Source organism: Cynocephalus volans, chromosome 15, assembly GCF_027409185.1.
Source record: "Cynocephalus volans isolate mCynVol1 chromosome 15, mCynVol1.pri, whole genome shotgun sequence".
Classification (NCBI taxonomy): Eukaryota; Metazoa; Chordata; class Mammalia; order Dermoptera; family Cynocephalidae; genus Cynocephalus; species Cynocephalus volans.
Genome location: NC_084474.1, coordinates 63,243,299 through 63,260,118, shown reverse-complemented (window position 1 = coordinate 63,260,118; position 16,820 = coordinate 63,243,299). Strand labels below are relative to the sequence as shown.

At 32.4% G+C, this 16,820-nt stretch overlaps 1 protein-coding gene across 1 annotated transcript in view; it reads right to left on the bottom strand.

Annotated features, from left to right (window-relative positions):
- The window catches only part of PKHD1L1 (PKHD1 like 1), a 157,128-nt gene that overhangs the window by 90,373 nt on the left and 49,935 nt on the right, over positions 1-16,820 (bottom strand). The window contains exons 23-32 of the mRNA XM_063079268.1: positions 16,130-16,302; positions 11,905-12,052; positions 10,271-10,425; positions 8,277-8,399; positions 7,448-7,553; positions 4,641-4,751; positions 3,398-3,562; positions 2,316-2,437; positions 837-969; positions 233-428 (exon numbers count right to left, since the gene is read on the bottom strand). Of these exons, the coding sequence (XP_062935338.1) occupies positions 233-428; positions 837-969; positions 2,316-2,437; positions 3,398-3,562; positions 4,641-4,751; positions 7,448-7,553; positions 8,277-8,399; positions 10,271-10,425; positions 11,905-12,052; positions 16,130-16,302 (1,432 nt within the window). The remainder of the gene's footprint in view (positions 1-232; positions 429-836; positions 970-2,315; positions 2,438-3,397; positions 3,563-4,640; positions 4,752-7,447; positions 7,554-8,276; positions 8,400-10,270; positions 10,426-11,904; positions 12,053-16,129; positions 16,303-16,820) is intronic.

Below are 16,820 nucleotides of genomic sequence, written 5' to 3'. Positions count from 1 at the left end.
ATATAAATCTAGTTGCACAGAGAATTTTACTACCTGATCTGAATGGTATTGGTCTGAAAATTGTGTCATATTGCATGTGGTGAGACAGTCTCAGAATCTTTTGTAAAAGGAGGTATAGAAAGTGAAGAAAGCAATTGACATATTATAGGTTAATGCCTATATCTTTTCCTATCCCAATTCTACTAGCTTCAGGTTTTCCACAACTCCACCGAGTTTATGTTCATTACCATACCTTGTTGATGCAAAACCCCAGTTTCTGACTTCCACATAGATATCATGTTTTCCAGGAGACAACCTGGGCAAAAGACAACTAATGTCTGTGAAGTTCCAGTGAAGTACTTGGCAGGTTTTTCTTCCAACAAATACCACCGTGTTTTGTGTGATTTCATTTCCAAAGTTATAGCCCTTTATTGTTAAGGTAACTTCTCCTATTATTTTAAAAGGAAAAGGAATTTTAGAAAAAGTTTCATTTTATCCAGTGTGAAATTGCATATTATATAAACCAATTCATTTCTTATCCTTCACTGGATTTAAGAAATCTGACGCTTTCAGAGGCAAAAGGAAAAACAATGAAAGAGTTGATGGCTGCCACGTAGAGATAAAATTCATATTTAATTGTTTCACAAGGAAAAAAGATGTCATAGTACTTTTTAATAAAACAATATTTCTCTACTTATTGTTAAAAGTGAAATTATAATCTATAGTAAAAAAAAGAAAAACATGACTAGTTTCATTTTAAGAAACAAAACTGTAGGAGAAACTATGATTCAAAAGACATTGTAGAAGTGATTTCTATGTATATGTCAAACAGCTGAACTTACTGAAGAATGTCTTACCTAGTATTGTCCGTACTTTTGGACTAAAGTCAGTTATAACTGGAGTCTGTAAGCAATTATAACTGAAAGCATCCTTTGCCAAGGCTTGGAATCCATTGGTAATAACTGAAATATTAACTGTACCCTCAATTCTCTAATATAACATAAAAAAATAAAACAATTAGAAAATGTTAAATGTTGACATATGGAAATCCAGTAGTCAAAAACAAATAGAATTTTTAAAAATAAACTTCTGAAGATGTTTTGTTTCAAAGTCATGAATCAGAGTCAGTTTTCAGATATTTAGAAAAGTTGTGGTGTCAATGTAGGTTACATATTCGAATTCTCAAGATGAAGGTCTATGATATATTGGTTCTGTGGGTTTTATGATCAATTTAAATGTATTTATATTATTGGATTTCTGAGAGCTCCACAATGTAGTTGAGATGCTCTGGAAAAGTGTGGTTCTCTAATGGATACAACATAAAATACTAAAAGTTTTGATTTTTTGCTCTTGAAACAGATTCAAATGTAATTTCTATTTCTGTTCACTGACAAATAATATTATTATATCTTTTGCCACTCTAGCTCCAGAATCCAAGACTAAGCACTTAGACACCTAAGAAAAATATTTGGGGCTTTCACTAATATAGCACCTAACACAATTCCTGATTAGGAGAAATATTTTTTTCATCATCGAGTATTTCTTTAATGCACACTCAGTGTTTAACTGAATGACATAATTTTTTAAAAATTTTAGTTTATCGTATCACCCAGGTTCTCATCTCATCATTCAGTCCAACACATATTCAAATTTATTTTTCCTACGGATTTCAACTACACAATGTCCCCACTTATTCTGCTACATTTTTTTTTTTAATATCAGTGACTGGATTCAGCATCATTTTGCACAAACCAGAGTCTGGGTTTAAATTTGAAGACTTTAAAAAAAAAAAATAAAGAACAATGATTGGTCCTAAGATGCAATATTCCATGCAGAGCTTCACATTTTTTGGTCAACAAATAAATGAAACTTTAACGCATTGAAAAATACATTCCTTTTTGAAAACTAAAAATATCTAGATTTGCTTTCCGGAATTTTTTGGACTATTTATTAGTACTAAATTTTGTTTCCAACTTTTGATTTACCTGGTAAACTCCCATTCATCCCAAGCACAGACAGGACATTAACTTTTCTGTGAAACTGTTTCTGACACCCTTGTTTTTTATCTTTACTTCATATCTACTTCGATTATTTCAAATGAAACACATTGTTTAATACTGGTTTATGTGTCTGTCTTCTTTCATAATTTTAAGGATCTAGAATGTGAAGATAATTTTTTGTCTTTGGATCTTAGCTGAAAGAAGTTGAAGAAATAACTTTAAAAGAGCATAACTCTGCAATTCCTAGGCAAATAAGCCACTTCTGAGATGTTCCCTAATTCATAAGATTTGAGACTTAGGGAAAAAAAAAAAAATGACTGAAATCAGCAGCCTTACTTTTGGTGTTCTGCAGGTTATTCTATTCAAATCCCCTTCAATTACATTGCAGGTTTCATTTCCAACTAATACTTTTGAATTTTTGTTAAAGCCAAATCCAGATACAGTCAGTAGAGTACCACCTTCAAGCAAACAAGCAAAAACAAAAACAAATCAAGAATAACAAAAAGAAACTTGGGCAATATCTAACTCATCATTCAAGAACAATCCAACCGTCTAAGAGATGGACGGGAAACATATAATCACCAGCACACACCAGAGCCTGAGCTCTGTAGCCTGAAACCATAGAGGAGCTGGGCTAGTTGATTTAATGAATAACATAGATTTGCAATGTACATCTGCTTTGGGACATTATTAGTAGCAACTGCTATTTTTTTATACTGCCTTCTTCACCCTAAGGAGAAATTATGCTGTTCCTATTTGCTCATCCATTTCATTGGTAGGAAATAAGAATGAATTAAGGCTCTCATCAAATCCCAAATTTTAATATCTCTCAGTAAAATAAAAGCTAAGAAAAAAATAAAAATAAAATAAAGTAAAATAAAAGCACACCAAAAAGATCAAAATCAACACCAAAAAGATCAAAACCAAAGCACAAAATCCAAACTAAGACTAATAAAAAAAAGTAATAAACAAAACACAAAGGAAATGAAGCAGGACAGGAAAAATGTGTTTCTTTCCATTCTCTGAGTCAGCCTTCTTTTCCTGATTTGTTCCCAGAACTTTTCCTGGGTCAAGTAGCTCCATTGAGACTATGGTTACAAATAGAGCAGCTGGTAAGCAGAATAACTAATAAATCTTATCTTGACATAATTGATGAGCTTGTTATAGAAACATGCAATAATTGATGATATTAATTCAATAACCTAAGATGTAAGTATAAGCAGTCACCCTGACTTGTGCTTCATAAGGAACAAAAGAATTAGTCAGCTATTTAATCCCTGTGCCTTCTAAAAGGAAACTCTCCTTTGTTCTATAAAAGGGAGCTTTGGGTTCTTCTCCCTTTGTCCTGAACTGGAAACAGCACAGCAAAATAATGGAAATATATGCAATTTTCTCCATTTAGAATGATTAACTCTTACCTGCTAAGCTTCCCGAAGCAGGCCAGATGTGTGAGATCTGACTCTGGTAAACAAAGTGGAATGCCTCACCCTGTGTACTCTGTGCTAGTCCAGCATCAGCTACAGACACAGCAACTGGTACATGTCCAGCACTTCCATTCAGAATCTGGCACTTGATCTCATTTTCTTGCGGTAAAAAAGAAGAAAATGATAAAGCAAATAGCTTTTTAAGATAAAATTACTGAAAATTCATATTTTCAAATATTAACATTGGTCTTTATTTTTAGATCCTAATAAATATATCCCACGAAAACTAACTACTCATACAATAATAGGGGGAAGGGGTTAGTGGAAGGGAAAAATCTTTACAAACTACCTGATACTATAAATCCTAGAAAATGGTTAGGTAAACCAGTAATGAAAGCAATGTAAACAATTTGCTCCTGATGCTACTGTGACCAAAAGCGGCTACTGTCATAATTTTCTCAAATTCTAATTTATAAGCCCATTTATAACAGTAAATCTAAAATTTGGGGCTCAATATATTATGTTCAAAACTGAACAAAATACTAGGTTTTTATCAAGAAAGGCGATCAAAAACTAAATGAAAACACGTTTTTTTACTTCAGTTAGAATAGTCTGTGTTCACTGATAATATAGGTACAGCATTGACTATTAGATCTCAAGAATGCATAGAAGATCTAAATTAAAAACAACAGAAATGATCTGGTAAATGGACTTGCTTATGAGATTCCAATCTATTAAAAACAAGGAAAATGCCTAGGATTATGAAAGACAACCTTTAGGAAAATAAATAATTATGGTAAAAAATGTGAATGGCCTTTAAATTCTATGTGAATAGATAGAGGTTCCGTTGGTCTAAAAGTCAGGGCAGTTGGCCATGTCCTGTTGCTGCCTAAATAATGTGGCATGTGAAACGTGGGCAGAGGGGATCATGAAGTAGACTATCACTTCATACATTTTTGTGTCTCAGAGACACACCAATGCAAGAAAGATTTCATGTAACCACTTTATGAAGGAAAAAAAAAATCAACTCTTATGGGATAAAAACATTATACAATAGTGAAATAGTCTGTGGTCACAATCACATATTAAAAAGGTAAGGCATTATCTAGACCAGGGTGCCCATTTCATGACCCTTTGTGTAGTCTCTACAGGATAATTATAATTGTAATAATGCTCTTTGAGTCCACTTTCTCTTAGAAAAGAACAATTAGACGTCATAATTTTGAAAAGGACCTACCATCCACAGAAAGAAGAGAGCAGCCTACTGGTCCAACTGAGACTGATACCTCTGAACTGGGAGAAAATCCAGAGCCTACTATGGTTAGAATTGTGCTTTCTTGATAGGACCCTAGAAATGATAAATTTAAATAACAACATTAAAATGACAAAAATAAAATCTGTTGTTATAAAATAAGATATTTCTCAGAGAGAAATAAACGTATTTTCTCAAAGATGTAAACAATAAGCCAACAAGCAAGCAGAGGGAAAAGGGACACATTTGTTTGGCAATGTTATTTTTTTCTATTCAATTACTCTACATTACTTCATACTTTGAATCTGTTTGTTGACAGAAATTATTAGAAAGAATTATCTGACTGACAGCATGGAATGAGGTATTAAAAAAAAGAAAAATTATTCTTATGGTAAAGTAATTAAACAGACATCTCCATATCATAACTGTGTACACAGAATTACCATCACAAATTCATGAGGAAGGATATCCTATACAGTATATGTGGTGAACACATCACTAAAAAAAAGAAAAAGATTTCTCTATTTAGGGCGATATACATCAAAATGTGCCTGTGATAGTCCATGTTAACACCCGCTGTCCCAGTGTCTTCATACTTAATGTTTATTCATCCACTGTTGAAAGGGTCCAAGTTTGATCAATAAATGATATGACTATGGCAACAGTACTGATATATCACCACACAGTATATAGACCCATATGTATTTAAATAGCTAAGAGTGAAAAACAAAGCTCCAAGCTTTCAGAAAAGGATGTAGTCAATGACTTAATGACTTTGAGGTAGAGATGAATTTCTTAAATAAGATACAAAAAGCCATGGTCAATCATAAAGGGAAACATACATACATTAGAATAAATCAATTATTTAAATATTTCCATAAACAAGATATTAAACAAAATACATGTGATATACTGAGAGAAGACGTGCAGAGGATTGGTAAACATAACATCTAATACACTGTAACCAGTCCAATTAGAAATGGATAAAGGATGCTAAACAATTTGCAGAAAAAGAAGTAAGCTAACTGAATGTCTAAGATACCCGAGAGAATATGCTCATGTGCATCACTAATCAGGGAATAGACAAATTAAAACAATGTTGAGGTAATTTCTTTCACCCATCAGATAGGTCAAAATCAGGAAGCTAATAATTTCAAGTACTGGCAAGGATATAGGGAACATGATGCTCTCACACTTGCTCGTAGGACAGCTACCTTACAGAGCAGTTTGGTCATCTAGTAAGCTACACATATACCCAGTTATTATTGAGCAATTCCACATCGAGGCATATACCCTAAAGAAGCTGTAGCATGTATGCAATAGGAGTTTTGTACAAATAGTCATATATAAAACCAAAAAATTTTAAACAATCTAAATGTCTATCAATAGAGAAGTAAATTAATAGTCATGAAATACTTTATGGTGATGCATTAGATGTAGATAAACCACATAAATATATCTCAAAATGAATGCTGATGACAAAAGTAAAAATGTAAAATGATATTTACATTGTAATATCTCATTCAAAAGCTTAAAAACGTGGAAAAATTACCATATGTGGTGTAGGAGAATACAGACGAAATTAATTACTATAATTGCCTCTGGGGAGTTTTTCAGGGGACTGGAATTAGTCATGGTGCTTAAAGAGGATGTTAACTGTTCCTATAATATTTTCTTTCTTAAATTGATGATTGGAAGTAAATATGAGACAATGTTAACAGCTGTTAATTTTCAGTGATGACAAAATGGGTGTTTTTTTATAGTACTCTATACTTATCTCTTCATTATTTTTAAATTGATCAAAGTGTGGCAAAAGGTTAATAATTTTGAGTAAGAAATATTTTTTCAGGAAGTGCACATATAAGTAAAAGTAGAAATTCATTACAAAATGCAAGGATGAATGCAAACATAAGGATACCAAATTAAACATAAGGATCTTTAACATAAGGATGACCAAGTTAAATTTAATCAAATCCTTATTTTTGAGAGTTTTGATGCCATAAAACATGAATTATCCAAAAGTTAATATCAGTACTGTATAAATAATCTGAAGAATATATTCTTTCAACACAAAGATGCACTATTTTAAAATTTGTGACCCTTTTGGGGGGCCTGATATAAAATTAACAGGTAAATTTCACCACCAGCTACTTAGACCAACTATGTAATTATAGTATCTAAGCTATTCTTTCTGATTGAACAAAAAAAAAAAAAAAAAAAAAAAGCTACCCCTTACAATCCTTATTTCTTCTGCTTATTTCAATCCTTGGGTGCTCAGACACAAAGCATAATCCAGTGTTTTTTTTTTGAAACAATAACATAGTATGAAGATATGGTACAATGTGTTTCCTAGACTGAGTTTTTGTCAGTAATTTTTCTATCTTTTATTATCAAATCTAAGGATCCAATTATTTTCTTTCACTAAAAGCAGCTGTCTTGTTATTAGCCTTAAATACTAAATCTCCTAGAAGTGGTCTCATATGATGAAATTAATACCCTAGCTAGCACAGTTGAACAAAAAAATGCCACAATGTCATAGCAAAACTTTAGAGACTGATTTTAACTGGTGAAGATAAAGTAGAGGATTACTTCAAAGATGATTTTTTTTTCAAAAATTAGTTAGTGCTCTTTCCATAGCTTTCTTATCTGATACATTTTTTTTCACTATGTGAAACTGTCTGCTTGCCTTAGATGGTGACATTACTATAAACATATTTTTAAACCATTATCAGAGTTTACATTTTGCTAGTTATCTTCCACCCCATATTCCAGGTTAAAAAGCAGGAGGTTACCTTGAGAAGGGCTTATGGACAAGACTCGGGGAGTTGTCATGGGATCCCATGTAAAACCACAGTCACCTGAACATTTAGCTGGAATTCCATTGACGTAGACTTCAACCTTCAAATAAAGAAACACAGAGCTAGAGAACAGGGGCAAAGGGGCAGTATGGTTCAGTAGAATATGCATAGGATTTAGAACAAATGATGGAATTTTGTTTGTTTGCCTGTTTATCTACAAACATTGGTCTATTTATATTTTTCTACTTTGACATTTCATTCATTCATTTATTCGTTCAGTGAACATGTTCACTATGTATCAGATACAGTTGTAAATGTTAGAAATACAAGAATACAACAATAAATTAAACCAATGACATCCTTACTGTCACTCAAATTATATTCTTGTGGGGCTGGGATAGAGAGTTGCATAAAACTATAAAGAAAAAATAATAAATGCATATTATGCTTGGAATTGATTAGCTCTGAAAAGAAAAATAAAGGTTGCTCTTGGAAAAGTCACCTAAACTCTTCACACTTTGATTTCTTCATCATTAAATAGCAACATTATTAATTACTTCACAAAGTTACTGTAAAGATTAAATGAAAGAGTATATTTCCAGATTCTGGCAGTAGTAGAGCTTAAAAATCCATAATTTTATCATAAGGAAGATAAATTTTTCAACAGTCATAGAATAATACTATTGAGTTGATCGATTTAACACAAATATTCACATGAAAATAGAGAAGTCAACCCTCCTGTTTTACAAGGTCTTTAATGTATTACAAACTAGTTATACACTGAAAATTATGTTAAACATCATGAGAAAATTTTCTAAAATACCTGGGGCTGTTGACTGGGTGTACGAAGTAGGTCTCCACATATGCGTTGTCTGAATAAGCCACCTTCCTTTATCTTTGTAACTGTCATATTAGCCTTTTCTCCAGTAATGTTGGAATCATCAACCTATTTTTACGCAAAATTGTTTTACTAGAAAGGCTATGATAAATATGACCGTGCTAATTTTTCTTTTTAAATTTGAGCCTAAGTGAAAGTGAATAAACCCAAAGGACACAAAAGAAAAACTAAAGATCATTTTAGTCATTTTTCTGAAAAAGATAAGTTTAAAAATAACTTATTTAAAAATAAGTTTAACCTATCCAAGAAAAAAAATGCTAAGACCATGACATTATACATTGCATCTATTACAACTTGAATTAAATGACTAAAATTAACTTCAATTTGTAGAATTGATAAGTTTAAAGAAAATTAATTCACTAAATTTGATTTTCTCAAAATTTTTATTCTTTGAAAAATTATGGTTGCATAGTTGAAATGGTGAATTCTTACTCCACCTGAGAGTCAACTTTCCCCTCTAGCATTTTTTATCTCTGACTATCCTGGTCTTTCATCCACTCCTGAAATTATATTTTCTTCCAATGGTGATAATGAAACCAAATCAAATCAACACATACAATTTGGTCATTCCAAAATCCCTCTGCCAATGTAGCAGCCTTCTGATGCCTGCAGCGGCCGGCAAAGAGATAGGAGTCTCCATGCTGGGCCATGCATGAGCCAACGTGATAAGGAACAGAAGCGAATAAGTAGAAGAGGCTGGTCATAAAAGATAGAACAGAATAGATGCACAGACACCAACAGAGAGACCAAGAAGGAAACCAGTCCCAAGAGCTATCTCAGCTGTGGAATTTTCTAATTCCAGTCCCAGGCCGTGTGTTTTCTTAAAATAACCCCCACATCTTTGTGGCTGTTACTGTGTGGCACATCCATACAGACTTGTGTTCTATGTTTACATAATTTTGTTTTTTTTGTCTCCTATTTTTCTACCTCCACTTCTTCCCTCTCCCCACCCCACAAATGATTTCATAAGAAGAGTTCTACATTCTTTTTCACATTTTGTCATGGATAGCTTTCCAGGTGAATGTATGTGGGTCTACATATGGCTGCACAGAATTTGTGTGAAGGTTATGTTATTTAAACAATCATTCTATTAATGGGGACTTAGCTTTCTAGGATTTTATTATTACAAATAATGCTACAGTGGCTACCCCTGTGCCTATATAATTTTACATTTGTTTTATTAGTTTAGTAGGATAGAGTTATATAAATGAGATTGCTAAATTACAAAGTATGTATGTTCGGATATTACTAAATTATCTTCCCAAAAGATTGTACTAATTTACATTCTCATCAATATTGCATAGGACAGACTGTCTCCTCACTTTCAACACCATCAGAAAGCATCATCCTTTTACTGTTGGACAATTGGAGCCCTCAGTCTCCTCTAGATTCCTCTCCTTCACATACCCTGGGTCTGACTCCTCACCCCTGTCTTCTTCCATTCTCTAATTAAGCAAACGTAATTAGATGAGAGTTTAAGGTGTTTCCCCCTTATGAACTTGAAAAGGTCATCTTTATAACCACATAAGGGTCCAAAGCCCCAGAATACAGCTCTAGTGGTAGAATTATAGACAGTGAAGTTGATTTATCCTTGGCCCTCCTTAAAGTATGCATTGATTTAGTTCTGTGACTGGCCTGCCTGTGTTCCCCCTGCCCCTGTTAAGGGTTTTCCAACACACACATTCCTGGAGTTTTCCATATGGGGTAGGGAATAAAGTACCGACAGCTATGCTCCATGAAAGGGAACACCTGGTCAACTTAATTTAGAACAACTTTCTCTATGAGTTTCTTAAAAAATTTTTAACCTATAGTTTGCATTTTAAAAATATACACAGTCTCAAATTCTTTTGGAATGAGACAGTGTGCAAATAAGCAAACAATACATAGAAGAAAACAGGAGCCAAGCCAAACGAAGAAACCTGTAGAAGACTCTGCTTTCCACACATGCTTCTCCACTTGATGTTCCACGAATATCCAGCACAGGTTCCCTCTCGTGTAACGGAGATTTGTCCCACTTCCTCCAGACTCTGGAGAGCAAACTGCAGATCTGCAGCTGACACAGCAGCAGGGAGCCCTGAATTCACAGAGGGATGGCAAACAGCATACATTGACACTGGCAAACCAATTCCATCTTCAGCATACACCAAATGTACAGGATGTATTATCACTTGTAAACAGCATGTCCTCCTCCAGTAGAGTAAAAATGAAACTCGCATCTTACTTATGCCAAGAATTTGCATATTTCTTGGAAACAAAATAAAAGCATACAATTTTACCTGTCAATGTAATAATGATGATAAAATTTTTTAAAATTATAGTAGTAATGTACCTCATACTGTAGCCTTAGCTCATATACTTTTATTTTTAATATGAATTCACAAATATAAAATATCAATTGATATTTTAATATCAATTCATTTTGACATTAAAAATAAAATATTTTTATATTTTTATATTAAAATACTTTTTATAAAAATAAATAAAAAATTTAAATGCAAAGATATAAAATAAATTTTACAAATAAGCACTTTTATTTTTAATACCAATTTTAATGTGATTAAATAAATGGATTTAATTTCAATTAGTAGACCTTTGAGAATCCTAATAACCTATAAGTCATGAAGATAAAAGAGAAAAAAACTTTCGAGAATGTAACCTGGTATATCTGGTGAGGGAGTGCGGAAACGTAAACATGTCCTTTGTTCTGAATAACTTAGCTTTACATTACTGACATAATCTCAATTGTATAAATTATACAGAGAAATACTACAAGAAGTACACAAAAATGTTTAGTATGGTTGTCAAGATTAGCACTGTTGAATTGGTAACTACTGTGAACCACATATATTATTTTGCATTTTCTAATAGCTATATTTTAAGAAGTAAAAATAAACAGGTAAAATTATTGTAATAATAAATTTTACAGAATCCCTTATAATGGTATGTTATTATTTCAACATGTGGCACCAGTCACATTTCAATTGCTCTGTAGCCACACACGGCTCATGGCCACCATAGCGGACAGCACAGGTTTAGACAATTCAATTATAGTTGTCTTTAAAAATAATATTCCAATTCTCAATTTTTATAATATTTTAATATTATCATTATTGTTTTGGCTAACACAGTAATGAATGCTTATTTTCAAAAATGTATGTATTACAGAAAGGTATGACTTATGAAAATCATAATTTGAACCACCTTTGAAAAATGACTGTTAGGAATTTGTTATATATTTTTGCAGACTTTTTCTTATATTATTTTCACATAAAAACAATCATTATTAATCATGTTGGCTTTGGATGGATGAGTTCTTTTCTAATATATTAAAAGAAAGATTTAAAACAAAAACATTATGATTGGCTATTAATTGGCCATAATGTGGTATATATTAATACATATACACCTGTGTTACTAGACTAGACATTAGAATGTAAAAATAGCAATAAGAAGTAATTCTTAAGTGAGATAATACTTAACATTTTATAGCAATATACGTTTGTGTGTATATATATTTACATAAATATGAATGTTTTGAACTTTTATCATATACCTTTGAGAATATGTCCATAAGCTTGAATGTCAAAGCTGCCACTTATAGGCGGAGATGCTGCTTGAATTCTTTGAACACGAATTTTAGATTCCCCTGGCCAATTATTTCCTCTGTAAACAGATTCATCCTCTGTCTCGTTTGCAATTATCTAATTTTCAAAATAAATATTGAGAAAATGACTAAACTTAACAATGGCTAACATGATTTTTATTTCACCATGGTACAATCTGTGACATGACATAAATGAGCCTCATGTATTCAGGATTCTTCAGAACATTGAAGAGAGTCACATAAATCAACACAGGCCATACCTATAGAGCTGCAATAATGAGGCCAATGTTAGCTTAGTCATCTGTTCAGCAATCAGCTGGAACCACTGTAATACCTCATTAATTCAGAATGAGCCCTCCATCACTCAAGGAACAAATATTTACTGAGCAGGCGCTCTGTTCAAGGTACAGTGCTAATCATTGTAGGGAGGCAAAGAAGCATGAGATGTGGTCTTGGCTAACAAAAAACTAAACACTTTTTTTTGGGAGAAATACCATATGGGGACTCTAAAACTTAACCAACAACTTAAGGAAGGATATGGTCAGGACGGTGACTGACCCAGACTCAGGAAATACTTGTTTAATGTTCAGTGCCAATCAATTAACAGACGCAACACATGCTACAGAAATTTATAGATTGTAACTCCAATAGTGAAAATTATATTTCCTGCTTCTGATCCTTCACAGTTACCTGTTAATCATGTAGAATTTAAAACAATGAACCTTGTAGCCTAAAGAAACGAGTAAGCATAAGTGCCAAAATATGTATGCAAAAATATTCATAGCAGCTTAAATTCTAATAGCTCCAAACTGGGAATAATACAAAAGCCCATCAACAGAATGAATAAATTATTGTAGCATACCATGGAATACTGCTCAGCAATGAAAAAGAACAAATTATAGTATATACAATATGAATTTCACAACATTGAATGAAAGAAGTCAGATACAAGGGAGTACATCCTATATGATTCCATTGATATGCAGTTTAAGAACAGGCAAAAGTAATTAATGGTGGTAGAAGTCAAAATAGCAGTTATCTGGGAATAAAGGGTGAGTAGCCCAGGGACAAGGAGAAGGCACAAGGAAGGCCCTTGGGAAGCTATGGTTTTCTTTATCTTGATATGGGTAGTGATTACATGAGTGTATTTACTTCGTACAAGTTCATTGAGTTCAGCAAGGTTGCAGGGTACAAGAGTAATACACAAAAACCAATCACATTTCTATATACAAATAACAAGAATATGGAAACCAAAATTAAAAACACAAGACCATTTACAACTGCTTCAGGAAAAATGAGATACTTATGTGTAAATCTAACAAAACGTGCTAGATCTGACCTGAAAATTGCAAAATGCTGATAAAACTAATCAAAGAATACCTAAATATACTGATAAGAGAAAGCACAGAGGACCTGAATAAATGGAGAAACATACTATGTTCATGGATTAGAAGACTCAACATAATGATGATGTCAATTTTTTTCAGAATAATCTATAGGTTTAATGCAATTCCTATCAAAAGCTTATTCTAAAATTTATATGGAAAGACATAGACTTAGAATAGCTAAAAAAAATTTGCACAAGAAGAATAAAGTGAATGAAATCACTCTACAAATGTTAAGGCTCTCTCTATAGCTTTAGTAATCAAGAGAGTGTGATATTGGTGGAAGGACTGACACATAGAAGAATGAAACAAAATAGAGAACCCAGAAATATACCCACAAAAATGTCCAACTAATTTTAGACAAATGTGCAAAAGTAATTAAATATAGGAAAGATAACCTTTTCAATAAATGGTGCTGGAGCAATTGGAGCCACAGGCAAACAAATGAACATTGACCTTAAACCACATTTTATATGAACATTAACTCAAATGGATCATGGCCTTAAATATAAAATGTAAATCTATAAAACTTTTAGGTAAAAAAAAAAATAGAAAAATCCTCAGGACCTAAGGTTAAGTAAGGAGTTCTTAGACTTAAAACTGAAAGCACCATTCATAAAATGAAAAAATTAATAAATTCAGTCTCATCAAAATGTTAAAATTTTACTCTATGAAAGACTTTATGAAGAAATATTAAAAAGCAAGGTAAAATTTGGAAGAAAATATTTGCAAACCACATATCTGACAAAAGACTTGTGTCTAGATGTTTCACAGAAGAAGATATATAGGTAGCAGACAAGCCCATGAAAAGATGTTCAACATCATTAGCCATTGGGGAACACAAATTAAAGCCAAAATAAACTATCACTATACATACTATCAGAATGGCTAAAATGAAAAATAGAGATAATACCAAATGCTGACAAGACTGTGCAGAAGCTGGATCCATTGCTGATACATTGCTGGTGGGAAAGTATGAGTTGAACTTCTTTGGAAAAGAGTATGGTAGTTTCTTACAGAACTATACATGTACTTACCGTATGACCCTATAACTGCACTGTTGGGCATTTAACCCAGGAAAATAAAAACTTACATCACACAATAATCTACGGATGAATGCTCATAACAGCCTTATTCACAATAGCCAAAAACAAGAAACAATTCAAATGTTCTTCAATGGGTAAGTGGTTAAATCAACTACAGTACATCCATAACATTAAATACTAATCAGTAATCAAAATCAACACTCTTGATGAACAAACAACTTAAATGGATCTCAAGGGAATTACTCTGACTGAAAAAAGATAATCCCAAAAGGCTACATAATGGTTTGATTATATAAGGTCTGATTTCATTTATATAGGATTGTTGAAAAGACAAAGTTATAGAGACAGAGCAGATTAGTGGTTTCCATATATAACAGAGGAGGGAAGGAGTGATGGAAGTGACTGTGGTGGCCATGGCTGTGAAGGGTAGCACAAGGGATGTTTGTGATAGAACTGTCCTGGTGGTGGTCAGATTAACCTACACATGTTATTAAATTATATAAGAACCACACACACACACACACACACACACACACACACACACACACACACACACAAATGAGTGCATGTAAAACTGGTAAAATCTGAATAAGGTCAGTGGATTGTATCAATGTCCATTTTCTGATTATGATATTATGCTATATTATACAAGAAGTTGCCACTGGGGGAAAATGAGTGAAGAATATAAAAAATATCTCTGTATTATTTCTTACAACTGCAAGTGAATCTACAATTAACTCAAAGTTAGTTTTTTAAAAACAGTTAATTGATGGGCATATCAATTAACATATGTGCATGATATTGCATGTATCTCTCATTTGAATTTTTTTAAAGGTCACAAAAATGTAGGCCCCATATTCTTTAACTTCACTTTGGATAAATAATTAAAGCTAAAGGTAACAATCAGCAATTATTAGTTTAATGAGGAATCTTGAAAAATGAGAGACTGTTAACACAAAATCTTTGAGAACACAAAGCTCTGAGTTAATTATCATGTTTTGTACTAGAGCTAAGAGTAAAAGACTGGAAAACATTTGCAAGACATCCATCTTGAAGATACTAAGACTAAAATATTGGGCCAGGATGGGGTAAAGGCAATTTTTTTGGAATATTTATAGTTTTTCTGTATTTTTAAATCATGAAATTGTTTAGTCAGCAAAAAGTTCTCTGTGAGACTATAATCTAATTCCAATGGTTATTTATTACTTAACCTTTAATCTTGTAATATTTAATACTCATCTTATTATAAATGTACAATAAACTGGTCAGATGCTCTTAGAATTATTGAAAACCTCCTCTTCCTTCCTTGTATAAATTTTGATACCAGCAAAATAAGGAACTTTTATAACAGAAACAATTTATAATTATAATGAAGAATCTCAACTCTTCTTCCAATTGTCTCTATTCAAGAATCTTTATTGAAAGAGCCCACAATTTTTCCTTTAAATTCAACAAAGAAAACTCTTCTTAAATCTGACTGACTTTGTTTTTTAAGTGTATTTTCCTGTCTTTTTTCCCCATAGATATATTTCTTCAAGAATTTTTTAATACTTAAGTCAATTTTCATGCTCAAGTTCAACAAGCCTCTAAATCTTCATTTATCCTTAGAATAACTGTCTTGCTCTATTAAAAGATATTCAATCTTTATGTCAGCTATTACTAAAAATTATAAAGAAATTTTACTACATAAAAAACTAATGCTCATTAAGTTGAAAATAATAACTTGCAAAATTTTAGGCTCACCTGTCCAAAGCTCACAGCTATCATGGGTATATTATAACTGCAGTTATATGAGGTCATAGTAACAGAATACTGGTTTGTCATAGTTGATCCATTTATTTTGGTCTGATTCACCTGAAAATGTTTTAAAAATATTCCTTTATTTGCTAATGCTGGAAGTCTTCTCTTTGGCATTTCTAAAGAATATAAATAAACAAAAAGTGAGAGATAAAATTTTATAACTTCTGCTGCTAAAAAGAAAACCATCAAGTAATATCAACATGTCATGGAATAATTTGTTTAAAATCAAATTTTATATAGAAGACCTTAAAGCAAGAAGTTTGTGAAGCTTGGTAAACTTTCACTTCTAGATTACAAAGCTTGAATGTCTTTAAAACCAAATATTTAAAAGCCACCAAGCCCTAAGTTACATCTGGCTTTTGGTGGGCCAGTTAGCTTTACTCTAAGTTCCTTGAAGGTGGTGCTCACTAGGATGTATGCTCCATGAGGGCAGGACAAGGACTGTCTTGGTCACTGCTCTTTCTTCAATACTTGACACCATGCCTGCCACATAGTAGGTGCTAAGTGAATATTTTAATGAACTGCAACATTTATCCCAGCACAATCCAGCTGTCTTATACATGTGTCCCACCAATCGTAATGTATGTCTGGTGGTAGCAGATTCAAAAGGAGTGATTAGTAGTAGTAACATTTA